General features: G+C 47.6%; 1 protein-coding gene across 15 annotated transcripts in view; it reads left to right on the top strand.

Moving 5' to 3' along the window:
• Positions 1 to 15193, top strand: part of OTOF (otoferlin) — a 204435-nt gene that overhangs the window by 179472 nt on the left and 9770 nt on the right. For 13 of the 15 annotated variants that reach the window (XM_081903604.1, XM_081903593.1, XM_081903603.1 and 10 more), the window contains 4 exons: positions 505 to 665; positions 2961 to 3103; positions 5386 to 5474; positions 12883 to 12981. In XM_081903604.1, coding sequence (XP_081759730.1) covers positions 505 to 665; positions 2961 to 3103; positions 5386 to 5474; positions 12883 to 12981 — 492 coding nt within the window. Of the gene's footprint in view, positions 1 to 504; positions 666 to 2960; positions 3104 to 5385; positions 5475 to 12882; positions 12982 to 13236; positions 13336 to 15193 lie in introns of all 15 variants that reach the window. The other 2 variants (XM_081903601.1, XM_081903607.1) reach the window with 2 other exon arrangements.

Raw genomic sequence — 15193 nt, forward strand, 5'->3', positions numbered from 1 at the left:
CCTCGGTCCTGTATATCTGAAGGAGTGTCTCCACCCCCATCGTTCAGCCCGGACACTGAGATCCAGCGCCGAGGGCCTTCTGGCGGTTCCCTCATTGCGAGAAGTGAGGCTACAGGGAACCAGACAGAGGGCCTTCTCAGTGGTAGCACCCACCCTGTGGAATGTCCTCCCACCAGATGTCAAAGAGAAACAACTACAGTGGTACCTCGGGTTACAGACACTTCAGGTTACAGACTCCGCTAACCCAGAAATAGTACCTCGTGTTAAGAACTTTGCTTTAGGATGAGAACAGAAATTGTGCAGTGGCAGCAGGAGGCCCCATTAGCTAAAGTGGTGCTTCAGGTTAAGAACAGTTTCAGGTTAAGAACGACCTCCAGAACAAATTAAGTTCTTAACCTGAAGTACCACTGTATAGAGCTGGGAGGGTCCATGAGGAGTGGGCTGCAGGGACTGGGCTCCCTGAAGTCCTACCTTGAACTGACGAGAGTCTACTTTTGTCCACAGCCATGGTTACAATATGTGGAGAGACCCTCAGAAGCCCACCCAGATCTTGTCCAAGTTATGCAAAGAGGGGAAGCTGGACGGGCCCCATTATGGCCCTGGCGGCAGAGTGAAGGTGACCAACCGGGTCTTCACGGGACCCACAGAAGTGGAAGACGAAAACGGTACGTTGGAAGCGAATCAGCCCAAGTCAGTTGCTTTGAAGTCAGAATGTACAGGATGGTGAGAGATGGGGACAGGGAGAGGATTTCCGTTTAGCTCACAACGAAAGGCGGACCTGCCTGATTTGCTCAGTACAAGACTAGAAACACAGGCGGCCTTCAAATTTTGCAGAATAATTATGTATGATTTATTAATTTAATAATAAAAAAGGGGGGGAGGATCTCTTTTCTTGTGATTTGAATCCCTTGCTCAGCGGATTACATAAAGGCAAAGGTAAAGGGACCCCTGACCATTAGGTCCAGTCGTGACTGACTCTGGGGTTGCGGTGCTCATCTCACTTTATTGGCCAAGGGAGCCAGCGTACAGCTTCCGGGTCATGTGGCCAGTATGACTAAGCCGCTTCTGGTGAACCAGAGCAGCGCACGGAAACGCTGTTGACCTTCCCGCTGGAGCGGTACCTATTTATCTACTTGCACTTTGAAGTGCTTTTGAACTGCTAGGTTGGCAGGAGCAGGGACCGAGCAACGGGAGCTCACCCCGTTGCGGGGATTCGAACCACCAACCTTCTGATCGGCAAGTCCTAGGCTCTGTGATTTAACCCACAGCGCCACCCACATCCCAATTTGCACAATACAAGACTGGAAACACAGCTGGACTTCAAATTTTGCAGAATTCTGCAGTGCAGCCCTCCGAATTTTGCAATGCAATCATCGCCGTTTTGCAATGACGACGTCTAGCCAAGGAGTTTGTACAGAAAGGCACATACTGTGGCAAAGTGTCCATAGAAATGCACATTCTTCTGAAAATGCATTATTTTAGAAGAGATTGCATTGCAAAAATAAAAAAAAACTGCATACATGTGTGTATTGGGTGAAATTTGCACTAAAATGCAGGTGGATTTTTCAGGGGAAATCTCATACTGGAAATGTGGAGAACTGAAGATTGGGAAAATAAGTAGTGAGGAAAAACTGTAAGGGATAGATTCATCTGTCCCTAAGATGATGCTAGACGGATCTTTAAACTTCCAGAGTGTGCTATAATCACATAGCCTAAGTCCTGCATTTGAGCACCGTGCACAGAATTCAGTATCCCGAGAACCTGTTATGTTTCATTTTAAATGCAAGCCCCAAGCCCTTCAGAAAGTGAGCACATGTCTGCATTCACTCAATAAATATTGGAAGCAAAAGGGAAGGCCATGTAGTATTGTGAGTGTTGGGGCAGGCTTTGGGAGTCCAGTTTAGCTTATTACCTTTCCAGGGGAGAAGTAGAAGCAAAATAAGCAGGTCAACGGACGATGCAAAAGGTCCAACTGTGTTGAAGGGGGGTTGCACTAGAAGACCCTGCAATTCTATAACCTCAACAAGGAATTTGGCTCAATTTGAGTTTGCTTTGACCACAATGTTCCGCTGAAGCTCTGCCGAGAAAACCACTGGCATCCCCAATTAGAATCATAGAACTGTAGAATAGGAAGGGACCCCAATGATCATCAATGGCAGACATTGGAGTTGCAGGGCTCATCTCGCTTTATTGGCCGAGGGAGCCAGCGTACAGCTTCCGGGTCATGTGGCCAGCATGACTAAGCCACTTCTGGAGAACCAGAGCAGCGCACAGAAATGCCGTTTACCTTCCCGCCAGCGCGGTACCTATTTATCTACTTGCACTTTGACGTGCTTTTAAACTGCTAGGTTAGCAGGAGCAGGGACTGAACAGCGGGAGCTCACCCCGTTGCGGGGATTCGAACTGCTGATCTTCTGATCGGCAGGCCCTAGACTCTGCGGTTTAGACCACAGCGCCACCTGCATCTTAGTAGCATCTTAAGGTAAAGGTAAAGGGACCCCTGACCATTAGGTCCAGTCGCAGACGACTCTGGGGTTGCAGTGCTCATCTCGCTTTACTGGCCGAGGGAGCCGGCGTACAGCTTCCGGATCATGTGGCCAGCATGACTAAGCCGCTTCTGGTGAACCAGAGCAGCACACAGAAACACTGTTTACCTTCCCGCTGGAGTGGTACCTATTTATCTACTTGCACTTTGACGTGCTTTCGAACTGCTAGGTTGGCAGGAGCTGGGACCGAGCAACGGGAGCTCACCCCGTCACGGGGATTCGAACGGCTGACCTTCTGATCGGCAAGTCCTAGGCTCTGTGGTTTAGACCACAGCAAACCCAGGCTGATGGGGCGAGCCCTCTTGTTTGTTCCACAAGGGTGCCGCAAACAGCAGCAAATGTTTCTGCTCCTCTTTCGACCTGCGGCACTTTTCTCTTTCTGCCTCATTGCCTCTGCGCTCTCTGCACCCGCAGGCCAGAAGAAACAGACGGACGAGCATCTAGCGCTGACTGTCTTGCACCACTGGGAGGAGATCCCGCGTGTGGGCTGCAAACTGGTGCCTGAGCACGTGGAGACACGGCCCCTGCTGAACCCGGACAAGCCAGGCATTGAGCAGGTACGTGGCGCCACTCTAGGCTGCGCACTTGCTGGTGTGGAGGACCCGTGCCCCAACCATGTACAGTGGTACCTCAGGTTACATATGCTTCAGGTTACAGACTCCGCTAACCCAGATATAGTACCTCGGGTTAAGAACTTTGCTTCAGGATGAGAACAGAAATTGTGCTCCAGTGGTGCGGCGGCAGCAGGAGGCCCCATTAGCTAAAGTGGTGCTTCCGGTTAAGAACAGTTTCAGGTTGAGAACGGACCTCCGGAACAAATTAAGTACTTAACCCGAGGTACCACTGTATAGGGTGCCGACATTTTGCATGGACTGGTTTCAGGGCAACATGTGCAAATAGCTTTAGATACCTATTGTTGTTGTTTAGTCGTTCAGTTGTGTCCGACTCTTCATGAGCCCATGGACCAGAACACGCCTATTAGGTCCATAAATTACCATATAGCATACAGTGGTACCTCAGGTTACATACACTTCAGGTTACACACTCCACTAAGCCAGAAATAGTGCTTCAGGTTAAGAACTTTGCTTCAGGATGAGAACAGAAATCGTGCTTCGGCGGCATGGCGGCAGCAGGAGGCCCCATTAGCTAAAGTGGTGCTTCAGGTTAAGAACAGTTTCAGGTTAAGAACGGACCTCCGGAACGAATTAAGTACTTAACCCAAGGTACTACTGTATTTGTATGTCTCTAATGCCACTGATTCCAAGGGGGGCGGGCGTGTTATTGGGTTGTTGCTTCTATTTTGATTATATATATATTGTGGTTTTTATCTTGATCTTTTTCTTTAAAAAATATTTTTATTTATTGTTGACATCCACATCTCACACATCTTACATATACAAGAGATAGTAAAAAGAAAGAAAAAGAAGAAAGAAAAAATAGAAAAAGAACACATTTTTATAACTGTTAGCATAAACAACATTCTTTCTGTCTATACCTGAGGAAAATAATAAAAAAAGGAAAAAACTAGACAAACCTAAACCAAACAAACAAAACCATTCCGTTTAGACCACTTCCTTCCTTTGTTCTAAGACCTCAAAAATTTTACTCTTTCTAAATTGTTGTGTCTAATGTAGATTACTTCTATCTTTATACTTTTTACACCATTTTTCTTTTTCTTTAACCCTGCAAAACATCGTTCATTACACACTGATATGCTTACTCCAGAACAATGCTTTTTTCATATACTCTTTAGCACATCCACATTCTTTTAATAATTTCTGGTCTGATTGTCCTCTTATGAATGCTGTGAGTCTTGCCAGATTTATATATTCACAAAATCTAATTTGCCATTCTTTCATTGATGGGATTTTTCTCCCTTTCCAATTTTTGGCTATAAGCATCCTGGCAGCTGCCGTTGCATAAAGGAACACTTTCCTTTGATTGTCAGGAATAATCAATTGTTTTTATACCTGGTGTTAGCCGCCCTGAGCCCGGTCTTGGCTGGAGAGGGCGGGCTTCTCCTTCTCCTTCTCCTTCTCCTTCTCCTTCTCCTTCTCCTCCTCCTCCTCCTCCTCCTCCTCCTCCTCCTCCTCCTCCTCCTCCTCCTTCTTCTTCTCCTTCTTCTTCTCCTCTATGTTTGGAAAGGGGACGACTGCACCCTGGGTCTGCTCCAACAGGAGAAAAGGTTGGATGACATGCACTATGCATCCCCAAACAGATTGGATCTGAGTGGGGCCCAGCGATTTGGGACTTGGGGGGGATTTGTTGTTGTTGTTTAGTTATTTAGTTGTGTCCGACTCTTCGTGACCCCCTGGACCAGAGCACGCCAGGCCCTCCTGTCTTCCACTGCCTCCCACATTTTGGTCAAACTCATGCTTGTCGCTTTGAGAACACTGTCCCACCATCTCATCCTCTGTCGTCCCCTTCTCCTTGTGCCCTCCATCTTTCCCAACATCAGGGTCTTTTCCAGGGAGTCTTCTCTTCTCATGAGGTGGCCAAAGTCCTGGAGCCTCAGCTTCAGGATCTGTCCTTCCAGTGAGCACTCAGGGCTGATTTCCTTCAGAAAGGAGAGGTTTGATCTTCTTGCAGTTCATGGGACTCTCAAGAGTCTCCTCCAGCACCAGAATTCAAAAGCATCCATTCTTCGGCGATCAGCCTTCTTTATGGTCCAGCTCTCACTTCCATACATCACTACTGGGAAAACCATAGCTTTAACTATACGGACCTTTGTTGGCAAGGTGATGTCTCTGCTTTTTAAGATGCTGTCTAGGTTTGTCATTGCTTTTCTCCCAAGAAGCAGTATTTAGGTGCCACTAACTGGCTCTCTCCACCATTGCAGGGACGACTGGAGTTGTGGGTGGACATGTTCCCCATGGACATGCCGGCACCAGGACCTGCCATTGACATCTCGCCAAGGAAGCCAAAGAAGTAATGTTTTGCTCTGGGTCGGGGTTGGATCAGGGGCAGGGCTGGGCAAGATCAGGTTTCAGCACTGCGATGTATCACCAGTTAAACATGGTGATATACCAATAGATCACAATGTCTGGAATAAGGATGGAGCTGTGTGGGCTGGCTTCACAGTTCATGGTGATTTTTGCATAGCACACGAGATCACGATTCATGAGATATCGCCAGGTCAAAAATTATGAAACCGGTATAATGGCCTTCAAACTGGTTTTGGATGAGATATCAATATATCGCCCAGCCCTAGTGAAGAGGACCCAGAGGAGATCCCGGCATCCATGAAATCTTTCAGGAGGAGGAAGGATGAGTGGGTGAATCAAGGGATGGATAGTTTAACAGGGCAAAGAGACTGAGAGTAAGGGAGAGAATGAATGAGACAATAAAAGAAAGAAGAGGCAATATAAATTACCTTTCCATTGATATATAATTTTATGGTATTATTCCCCAAAAATGTGGTGTTATGATCCATCATTGCCAAAACGACATCTGATTGGCTCTCTAAACACTCCTTTTTCTGGTTATTTGGCTATAACCTTTGATAGAATACAGATAATTGAACCAACTTTGTTGCATTACATTCTTCATTAGATTACCTTCCCACTGATATATAATTTTATGGCGTTACGCCCCAAAGAAAGTGATGTCAGGAGCCATCAGACCTCGGAAATACACTTTCTCCAAAGGGTTTCCACAATTTTGGCTACTAGTGTAGGTCGTGTTTATATTTGGTTGTGTGGATGGTTAAAAGTCCGAAAAGTTAGATGGGCCTTCATCTGAACATCTCATGTGAGAGACACCTAAGGAGTTCAGCACTTTTGAGGGTTTGGGGTTGGAGGGTGGAATTCATTTTATTTGTGAAAGTACTTATATGCAGAAAACATCTAAGTGGTGTACAACAGACACAAAATCCAGTGGTCTGGCTCCGTTTACGGCAGCTTCCTAATGGACTGGATTTGATTTATAGCTCGGGTGGATGTCACCATGCTATTTGACCATAAAAGTCCGTTGACCAAGTTGCTTCTTGTCCTGCCCCTGGTTGCCCAAAGCCGATTCAAATTCGAAGAGCATGCTCTCATTTCTGTGGAGCTGAGTTTTGATGAGTTTCCAGAGGGGAGAGAAATCAGAGAACTGTAGAACTGGAAGGGACCCAAGGGTCATCCAGTCCACCCCCTGCAATGCAGGGAATTTTCCCTCCCCTTCCAGCCAAAAATGCCTGAAACAACCCAGCGGCGGAGGAAGCCACTCAGGTGCATGGAAGCCCATAGGTGTGGGGTGCAACATGGGACTTCCAGAGTCTGCCTGCCTCCTCCCACTTAGCTGCCTTACAGCTGGGGGGAAACCAACAGAAAAAAGACAGCCACAGAACTGAGGAATTGCACAAAACAAATGAAATACTGTGAAAATCCCTGAAACGACAAGTGCCGTATTTTTCGCTCTATAAGATGCACCTAGTTTTTGGAGGAAGAAAATACGAAAAAAAATATTCTGAATCTCAGAAGCCAGAAGAACAAGAAGGATCGCTGCACAGCAAAAGCAGCAATCCCTCTTTCTATTCTGGCTTTTGGGATAGCTGCGCAGCCTGCATTCACTCCATAAGATGCACACACATTTCCCCTTACTTTTTTGGAGGGAAAAGTGAGTCTTATAGAACAAAAAATATGGTAATCGACTAGAAATATTATATTGTGGAAATCAACTAAATAATAGAAATCAAAAAGCTTGAGGAATTTTTTTTAGAAAAACCTAAAATAGAACAATGCCTTAATGGGATGCCGGCTACAAACCTTGTTTCACTGAACAATTCAGTTTCCTCAGAAGGAAACAGAAAAATCATAAACTTTAAATGAACAAAATTCAAATGAGGGTAGAACCCCAAAAATTGTGACGTATTATAATCTTAGCTCGACTTAGAAGAGCTTTGATTTACCTAGGTCGAGGTAGGATTGTTGTTGTTTAGTCATTTAGTCGTTTAGTCAGGTCCAACTCTTCGTGACCCCCTGGACCAGAGCACGCCAGGGACTCCTGTCTTCCACTGCCTCCCGCAGTTTGGTTAAATTCATGCTGGCGGCTTCGAGAACACTGTCCCACCATCTCGTCCTCTGTCATCCCCTTCTCCTTGTGCCCTCCATCTTTCCCAACATCAGGAAAGAGGTAGGATTATATATTGGTAAAACCTATTTGGTGTTTCACAACTTTCTGGCTAGTTGCAGGACCTTAGCCAGACCTCGCAGAGTAAACGCAGAGTTCACGAAAGCAAGTGGCAACTTGGCTGCAGACAGGATGGACAAAGCAGGAACCAGGAACTTGTAGTTAGGTGTTTACTACCGTATTTTTTGCCCCACAGGGCGCACCAGCCCATAGGGTGCACCTAGTTTTTTTGGGGGGGGATAAAGAAAAAAAAATATTTCCCCCCCAGGTGCGGGGCTGGGGTGGGGGTGTTGGAATTCTGGCCCGTCTCAGAGGTATGTGCCTATCTGTTCAGGCACCGGCTGAATTCCTTAGACCTCCCTCCGGCGACTCCCGGCAGGATAAAACATACGCGAGGTCCGTTCCGGCGATTTTCCTCAGGCTGTGAGGAAAACACACCAACTGCTCCTCTCTCCCCTCTTGGGTCCCCAGGGAGGGGAAAGAAGCAGACAGAAATCTATCTACATCTTTTATTCCTGTCTTTTACTTCAGTACAGAGAATACATGTCTGCACTCATCAGCAGTTAGAATAAACTCCACCCATGCACTTCCAGCACAGGTCATATGACAAACCCACTGAGCTAACATCCGGTGCTCAGTACAGATTGGACTGCCCCTTTGTTCCCATGGCAACAGTCACAAACTTCCTGTTTGGCTTTCCAGCCACAAGCAGCAGACTTGGCTGCTATAGCCTTTGCTTGCTGCCGCATTGCTGCTTTAGAATAACATACTCCCCCTAAAGTATCAATGCGTGCAGCGAGCAAAGCGTCATCCAGAGAAGAAAACAAACAGTTGTTATACTTATAACATTCCCCTGTTGTTTCAGTTCCACCCTTGGAACTACCCGCCACTGGTTTTACCAATGTACCTCTCTGGTTGTGTGACTTCCAAGGAATGAGTGCATCTGCATTACCTTGGTTAGCAACTCTCTGTTGTGCCTTTGTCTCTGACTCAGACACAGCTTCAATCTGACCTTGGTCGTTTACAACAGCAACAGCTAAGTTAGCAAACTCTTGTGAATTCCTCTTGGGTGGTACACTCTTTGTTGCTCTCTCAGACCTACGTAAGAGGTGCTGCTCTCCCTTGCTTTCTGGTTCAGCCTGTGAACTCTCTGGAGAACCAGTACTAAGCTTAATCAGTGGTTCATCCTCCTCTTCTGAGGATCTAGTCATTATCTGAGATTTCCTCTCAATGACTGTGACAGCTGAGCTGTCTGAGCTATCGCTGTCATCATCAGTACTACTGAACTCAATAAGATCAAACTCATCATCATCATCTGTGGGAAATGTGTGAACAATCACTCTCTCCTGTTCAGGAGCACTCTCTAGAAATTTTGTGAGAATCACCTTTCCAGATTCAGACAAAATTACTCTGTAGAGACCCTTTTCATAACCCACAAAAATGCCTCTGGCATTCTTTACTCCACCTGGAGCTTCTGTTCTCACATGAGACCCAAAAACCTTGAAATGGGCAACAGAAGGTTTTCTGTGGAACAGTTTCTCAAAAGGAGAACTTCCCAACTCTTTTGAAAACTTTCTCAACCACGTGTAACAATATGACATTAGTGACTCAGCCCAGTACTCATGTGGCAGATGTGAACTAAGCAATTGCGCATGCATTCCCTTTTGCAATTCTTTGTTCACCCTACTACAGACACATTTGTTCCAAGCTTCTTCGGAACTAGCCATTTTGTGTCTTATCCCTTTCTTCTTCAGGAACCTCTGGAAAACCTGTAAAAGAAAAATTGGCTTCTCATCTGTGCAAAGACAATCTATGTCAGCATCATGCATATTTTTAACCTTGTCACAAAACTCTTTAAACCTTTCTAAGGCTTCTTTCGGTCTCTCCAAAAGATAAATCCAGACAAAACCTGTAAAAGAATCAACACATATTAGGTAATACTTTGCATTGCCTCTAGATGGTGCTAGAGGACCAATCACATCAGCATACACCCGCTGAAATGCCTTGTCGACCCTTGAGGTGACCTGCTTGGTGTTCTTCTTGGCTACACCTGTAAAAGAAATCATGTTAGAATCACAAGAATTACATTTCATGTAATCACTTTGATCAAAAGTCAACAAATACAGTCCATCTTTCTCTTTGGCAGAAAGATACAACTCTCCATCTTTGTAGATCTCGCAGTTCTGATCATCATAGGACAGTTTTAGTCCCTTCTTGGCAATCTGCGAAACACTGAGCAGATTAAACTTCAAATCTGGAACCAAGTAAACATTGCTTATAGTCAAGTTCAGACTTTTAAGATACACAGTCCCAATTCCGGTCGCTTCCAGCTTTTGACCGTTGGCTAGTTGCACAGCGAAGCTTTGTTTCTCAAACGTAGAAAATAGTCCTCTGTGTCGACACATATGCTGCGTGCATTCGGTGTCTAGGATAAAGAAGTTTCCCACCTCTGGTGTGGCTTTTAGCGACATCAAAGCTTTTGCAGTCTTTGCCTTTGGCTTGGTGTGACCTTTGTCTGACGCCTCAGACTTTGCGGAGCTCGCCTTAGCTCCTCTGTTCTTACGTGGCTTCTTGCAGTTCCGCTGAAGATGCCCAGTCTGGTCACAATTGTAGCATCGGACAAGGTTCAAAGCTACAGCGTTTCCTCCAGTAGCAACAGCAGTGGGGGTGTTAGAACTCCGTTCCTGGCTCCCCCTGTCCTTCACTTCCAGGGCGGCAAGTCTGTCATGTTCATTCAACACGACGGCAAAGACCCTCTCCGAAGTCAAATCCGCTGCTGGGAGAGACCCCAGCTGACTGGCAACTGTTTTGTAAGTCCGATTCAGGCTGTTGATCACCATGAAGCAAAACACTTCCTCCTGCAGACGGAAATTGCGTTCCACCATCTGTTGACGCAGAAATTTCATTTCCGTCAGGTGCGCTTGAACATCTCCATCAGGCGCAAGCCTCAGGTTGGTCAGCTTCTCAAAATACAGCAGCGCTGAAGAACCTGCATCTCTCTGATGTGTCCTTCTCAGCGTGTCCCAAACATCTTTCGCGTGCAGTAAATCTTGTATGTGGATCAACTGCGAATCTGACACGCACAGAATTATAGCAGTTCTGGCCTTTACATCCTGTGACTCCCAAGCACGCGTTGGTGCTGCTGGAATGGGGTTTTCAATCACCCCAAACAGTCTCTGATTCTGCAGCAGGGCCTTCATCTTGATAGACCAAGATGCATAATTGTCACTGGTCAAAAGGGGCGGAGAAGGCAAAGCTCCCTTCTTTGCATCCATCTTGAGTCCTTGCATTGACTCTCAAACACAAGCCTCTAAAATCCAATAGCTGGCTTGTTTACACTCTGTGCCACCTGGCAGCTCTCAACGCTGGCTGCGTTGGAATTTTCCAAGAGCTCTTCAGACTGTGTAGTCAAAACATTCCATTTTAACTTTCACTTCTCCTCTCTGAGGCATGGCCTTCGTTGCTAAGCAACAGCATTCCTTTTCCTTGGACAGGAAAAACCACAGGAATGTTTGGAATGCGGTTTCTCTTTTGACTGGAGCTGTTTTACCCAAACGCTGCTCCCCGTGAAGCAGAGAATAACTCAATCTGCTTTCACTCTTCTAAGCCCGAAAATCTCATACCTGGGCTCCGTTGCTTGGCTTTCAGATTCTTCTGGTCAGCTTCTGGCTGCAGAGAATCAGCCTTCTCACCTCAGGCGTCCATGGAGGCCACTTCTTGACTCAGAGGTCGATGAAAACAGCAACCATCCTCTGCTACCACTGTTGGAATTCTGGCCCGTCTCAGAGGTATGTGCCTATCTGTTCAGGCACCGGCTGAATTCCTTAGACCTCCCTCCGGCGACTCCCGGCAGGATAAAACATACGCGAGGTCCGTTCCGGCGATTTTCCTCAGGCTGTGAGGAAAACACACCAACTGCTCCTCTCTCCCCTCTTGGGTCCCCAGGGAGGGGAAAGAAGCAGACAGAAATCTATCTACATCTTTTATTCCTGTCTTTTACTTCAGTACAGAGAATACATGTCTGCACTCATCAGCAGTTAGAATAAACTCCACCCATGCACTTCCAGCACAGGTCATATGACAAACCCACTGAGCTAACATCCGGTGCTCAGTACAGATTGGACTGCCCCTTTGTTCCCATGGCAACAGTCACAAACTTCCTGTTTGGCTTTCCAGCCACAAGCAGCAGACTTGGCTGCTATAGCCTTTGCTTGCTGCCGCATTGCTGCTTTAGAATAACAGGGGGAAGCCCGAGCTTCCCCCGACCCCAGCCCCCAGAACAGGCTGCTCTCCACAAGCTGTGGGAGGGCTCCTGCGGCCTGCGCGGAGCTACCTGAAGCCTGGGGCGTGACTGCTCAGCGCACCCCAGGCTTCGAGATGCAGGCAGCTCTCCGCAAGCTGTGGGAGCCCGGATGGAACTCCCGCGGGCTCCCAAGGCTTGCAGATAGCTTCCTGAAGCCTGCATTCGCCCCATAGGACGCACACACAGTTCCCCTTCATTTTTGGAGGGGGGAAAGTGCGGTATATACAGTGGACTATTTACAGGAACAGAACACGGATCTTTAGCTTCCTCTCTCATACACGACTCACAACTCCTACACTGACACACTGAACGACTGAACTAACAGTTAGCAGGGCAATAATTATCACTCCCTTGAGAGAGCTTGACCAATCAGGGAGCTGTCTCCATGCCTCTGTATCACCAGGCAGACTTACTCCTTCACATGAGCTTTTGGCTGTCTGCCAAACCTTAATTGACTCTGTGTGTGTAGCTGCACCTATTCAGATTCCCAACATTGCAATTCTTATAATACCTAGGATTATAGGTATTCATTTGTTTTGTGCAATTTCTACAGCTGGGGGGAGGCAGCTGGCGGACCATTTGGGCAGCGGGGAGCCTGTGCGTACCGAAGCCCAGGAGAGACATGTGGCTCAGGTGCACTGCAGTCCTTGCGGTGAGTGCCACCCGGCATTTTGTCACCCCCCTCAGTGGTGACGCCCAGGGTGGCCCGCACCCACCGCACCCTGCTTCCTCCGCCCCTGTAACAACCATGGAGGAAAGTCAAGAGGAAGGACGCGGTGGTCTCCTTTCCTCTGCTCATACCTTCCTTGGAGAGCCTTAGGAGAGGAAGCACAGTTCTTAGGGGGTGTCCGTGCCCACGTGATCCACCTCAACCCTCCTTCCCCACTGGCTCACCCCTTGTTCTCCCTTCCTCCCCGCCAGATACGAGCTTAGAGTGATAGTGTGGAACACAGATGAGGTAGTCCTGGAGGACGATGATTACTTTACTGGCGAGAAATCCAGTGACATTTTTGTCCGGGGGTACGTACGTGGGAAACCCAAAGCCGGCTACTCTCTCTGTGTGCGTGAGCTTCTCGTTTTGGTTTCGGTTCTGCCCCGCTCTGCAGCTCTCCCCGCAGAGGACGGGCGACCCTTTCTCGGGCGGCGCATCTCCTCCACGTGGGCATCAGCTAACCGACACTTTGCTTCTCCTGTTCTGCCTCTTTTCTCCCCCTTTTCTGTCCTCTCTGTGTTGTTGTTGTTGTTGTGCCGCTGTCCGCTCTGCGCCATAGCTAGGTATGAGCTGCGGGTTATTATTTGGAACACCGATGAGGTGGTCCTGGAGGACGATGCTTTCATGACGGGAGAGAAGATGTCAGACATCTATGTCAGGGGGTAATTGACCAAGGCTCCATGCACGACCCCTCCTGGGGGGCGTAGGGCTGTTCAGGGTGGGGGGAATGCATGGGAGACTCCCCGCAAATCCTTTGCTCGCCCGCTGTGGGATGCGCTGCAAATCCATAGCTTATGGCAATCCATCGGCAGAGCCTTAGGGGAAACTGGTTCCAGGGGTTAATAATAATAATAATAATAATAATAATAATAATAATAATTTCTTGTACCCTGCCCATCTGACTGGGATGCCCCGGCCGCTCTAGGCAGCTTCCAACATAACAGAGCACAGCAAAATATCAGACATTAAAAATTTCCCAATACAGGGCTGCCTTCAGAAGGTGTGCATGTGTTTGACATCTGATGGGAGGGCGTTCCACAGGGCAGGTGCCACTACCAAGAAGGCCCTCTGCTTGGTTCCCTGTAACCTCACTTCTCGCAGGGAGTGAACTGCCAGAAGGCCCTCGGAGCTGGACCTTAGTGTCCGGGCAGAATGATGGGGGTGGAGACGCTCCTTCAGGTCTACTGGGCCGAGGCTGTTTAGGGCTTTAAAGGTCAGCACCAACACGTTGAATTGTCCTCGGAAACGTCTCGGGAGCCAATGTAGATCTAAGAGACAGGTCACTTTGCAGAGACCTGACCACAGGAGGGCAGGTTGTTAAGCCAGCTTCACACCCCAAGAGCTAGCGCCCCAGAGGGGCTACCTTCACCCTGCCCCAGATCTGATGCAGCCCTGCCGATCCACCCAGCCTGAGCTATGCATTTGCCTGGGAGCAGGGCTGGGTGGTCACCCATAAGGGGCCTGAGAAAATACGAGCATCCGAGCAGGTAAGGGAATGAGTGTCAAGGGGTTTCCTTCTCCCTTCTCTGAATGAGGAATGCTGCTGTCCTGCTGCCTTTTTGCATGCTCTTGTTCCAGGCGTGCCAACGCCTTGTGTGTGTGTGTACTTGGCTGTCTCCTTTTTGCAAGGGCGCAGCTGGGAAGGTTTTTTTTGTTGTTTTTTGCAGATATGGTGATGTTTTTAGCTGTGGGGACAGCTTGCTTTGTTCCCTCTTGCATGCATCGGAGGGGGGTACATTTTAGGCCAGTGGTTCCCAAACTTTTGGAGGGGCCCTCTCCCTTGGTTCCCTAAACTCATCCCCAGTGCCCTTTCCCCTAAAGAAAGCATTATTCAGAATAGCAGTTTGCATGACCCACTAAGTCAGAGAATACAATAATCAAAATAGGGACCATCAGTGGACCATTTATTCAAAAGCTGATTGAAACCATTTAATTAATTCAAAATGGATGAAGTTGAGACCAGCTTTTCAAAGTCTGATAAGCATTTAGACCTCCACGCCCCCCTGATGCCCCTTAGTTAATTCCAGTGCCCCTCCCCTGGGTTAGTGACTGCCAATTTGGGGACATTTGCCTTTCATGTGAGATGCGTACAGAGGAGCGGTGCATATTCAGCTACACAAAAACAGAATTCATGGGAAAGTCCGCTCCTCGGGTTACAGAATAATTTCTGGATTCTGACCCAGGTTTTTTTTTATTTATGACCTAAAACGGTTCTATCATGCCCTTTTCCTTTAAAACGCTGAAGGTGGCAAACAGCAAGTTAGAATGAAATGAAACAATCCCCCCAAAAACTTTCACACATTTGGCGGTTGTGCAAAAGCCAACGCTTTGGAGCCAAGGTTTTCAACTTCTGAGAATTTATTGTTGGGTCCTTTTTCTTTTGTATTGGATTGGAAGAATGTCTGCAAATCGAATTCTGAATGTGGGCTTCAGAAATCACATCTGATCTTCAAATCCCACCGAACAGATACTGGTTTCAGACTCCAGGGAGCCGATAAAGGAAGAAAATAAAAAACTCAC

This window comes from Podarcis melisellensis (assembly GCF_964234715.1).
Source record: "Podarcis melisellensis genome assembly, chromosome: 3".
In the NCBI taxonomy this organism is placed as follows: Eukaryota; Metazoa; Chordata; class Lepidosauria; order Squamata; family Lacertidae; genus Podarcis; species Podarcis melisellensis.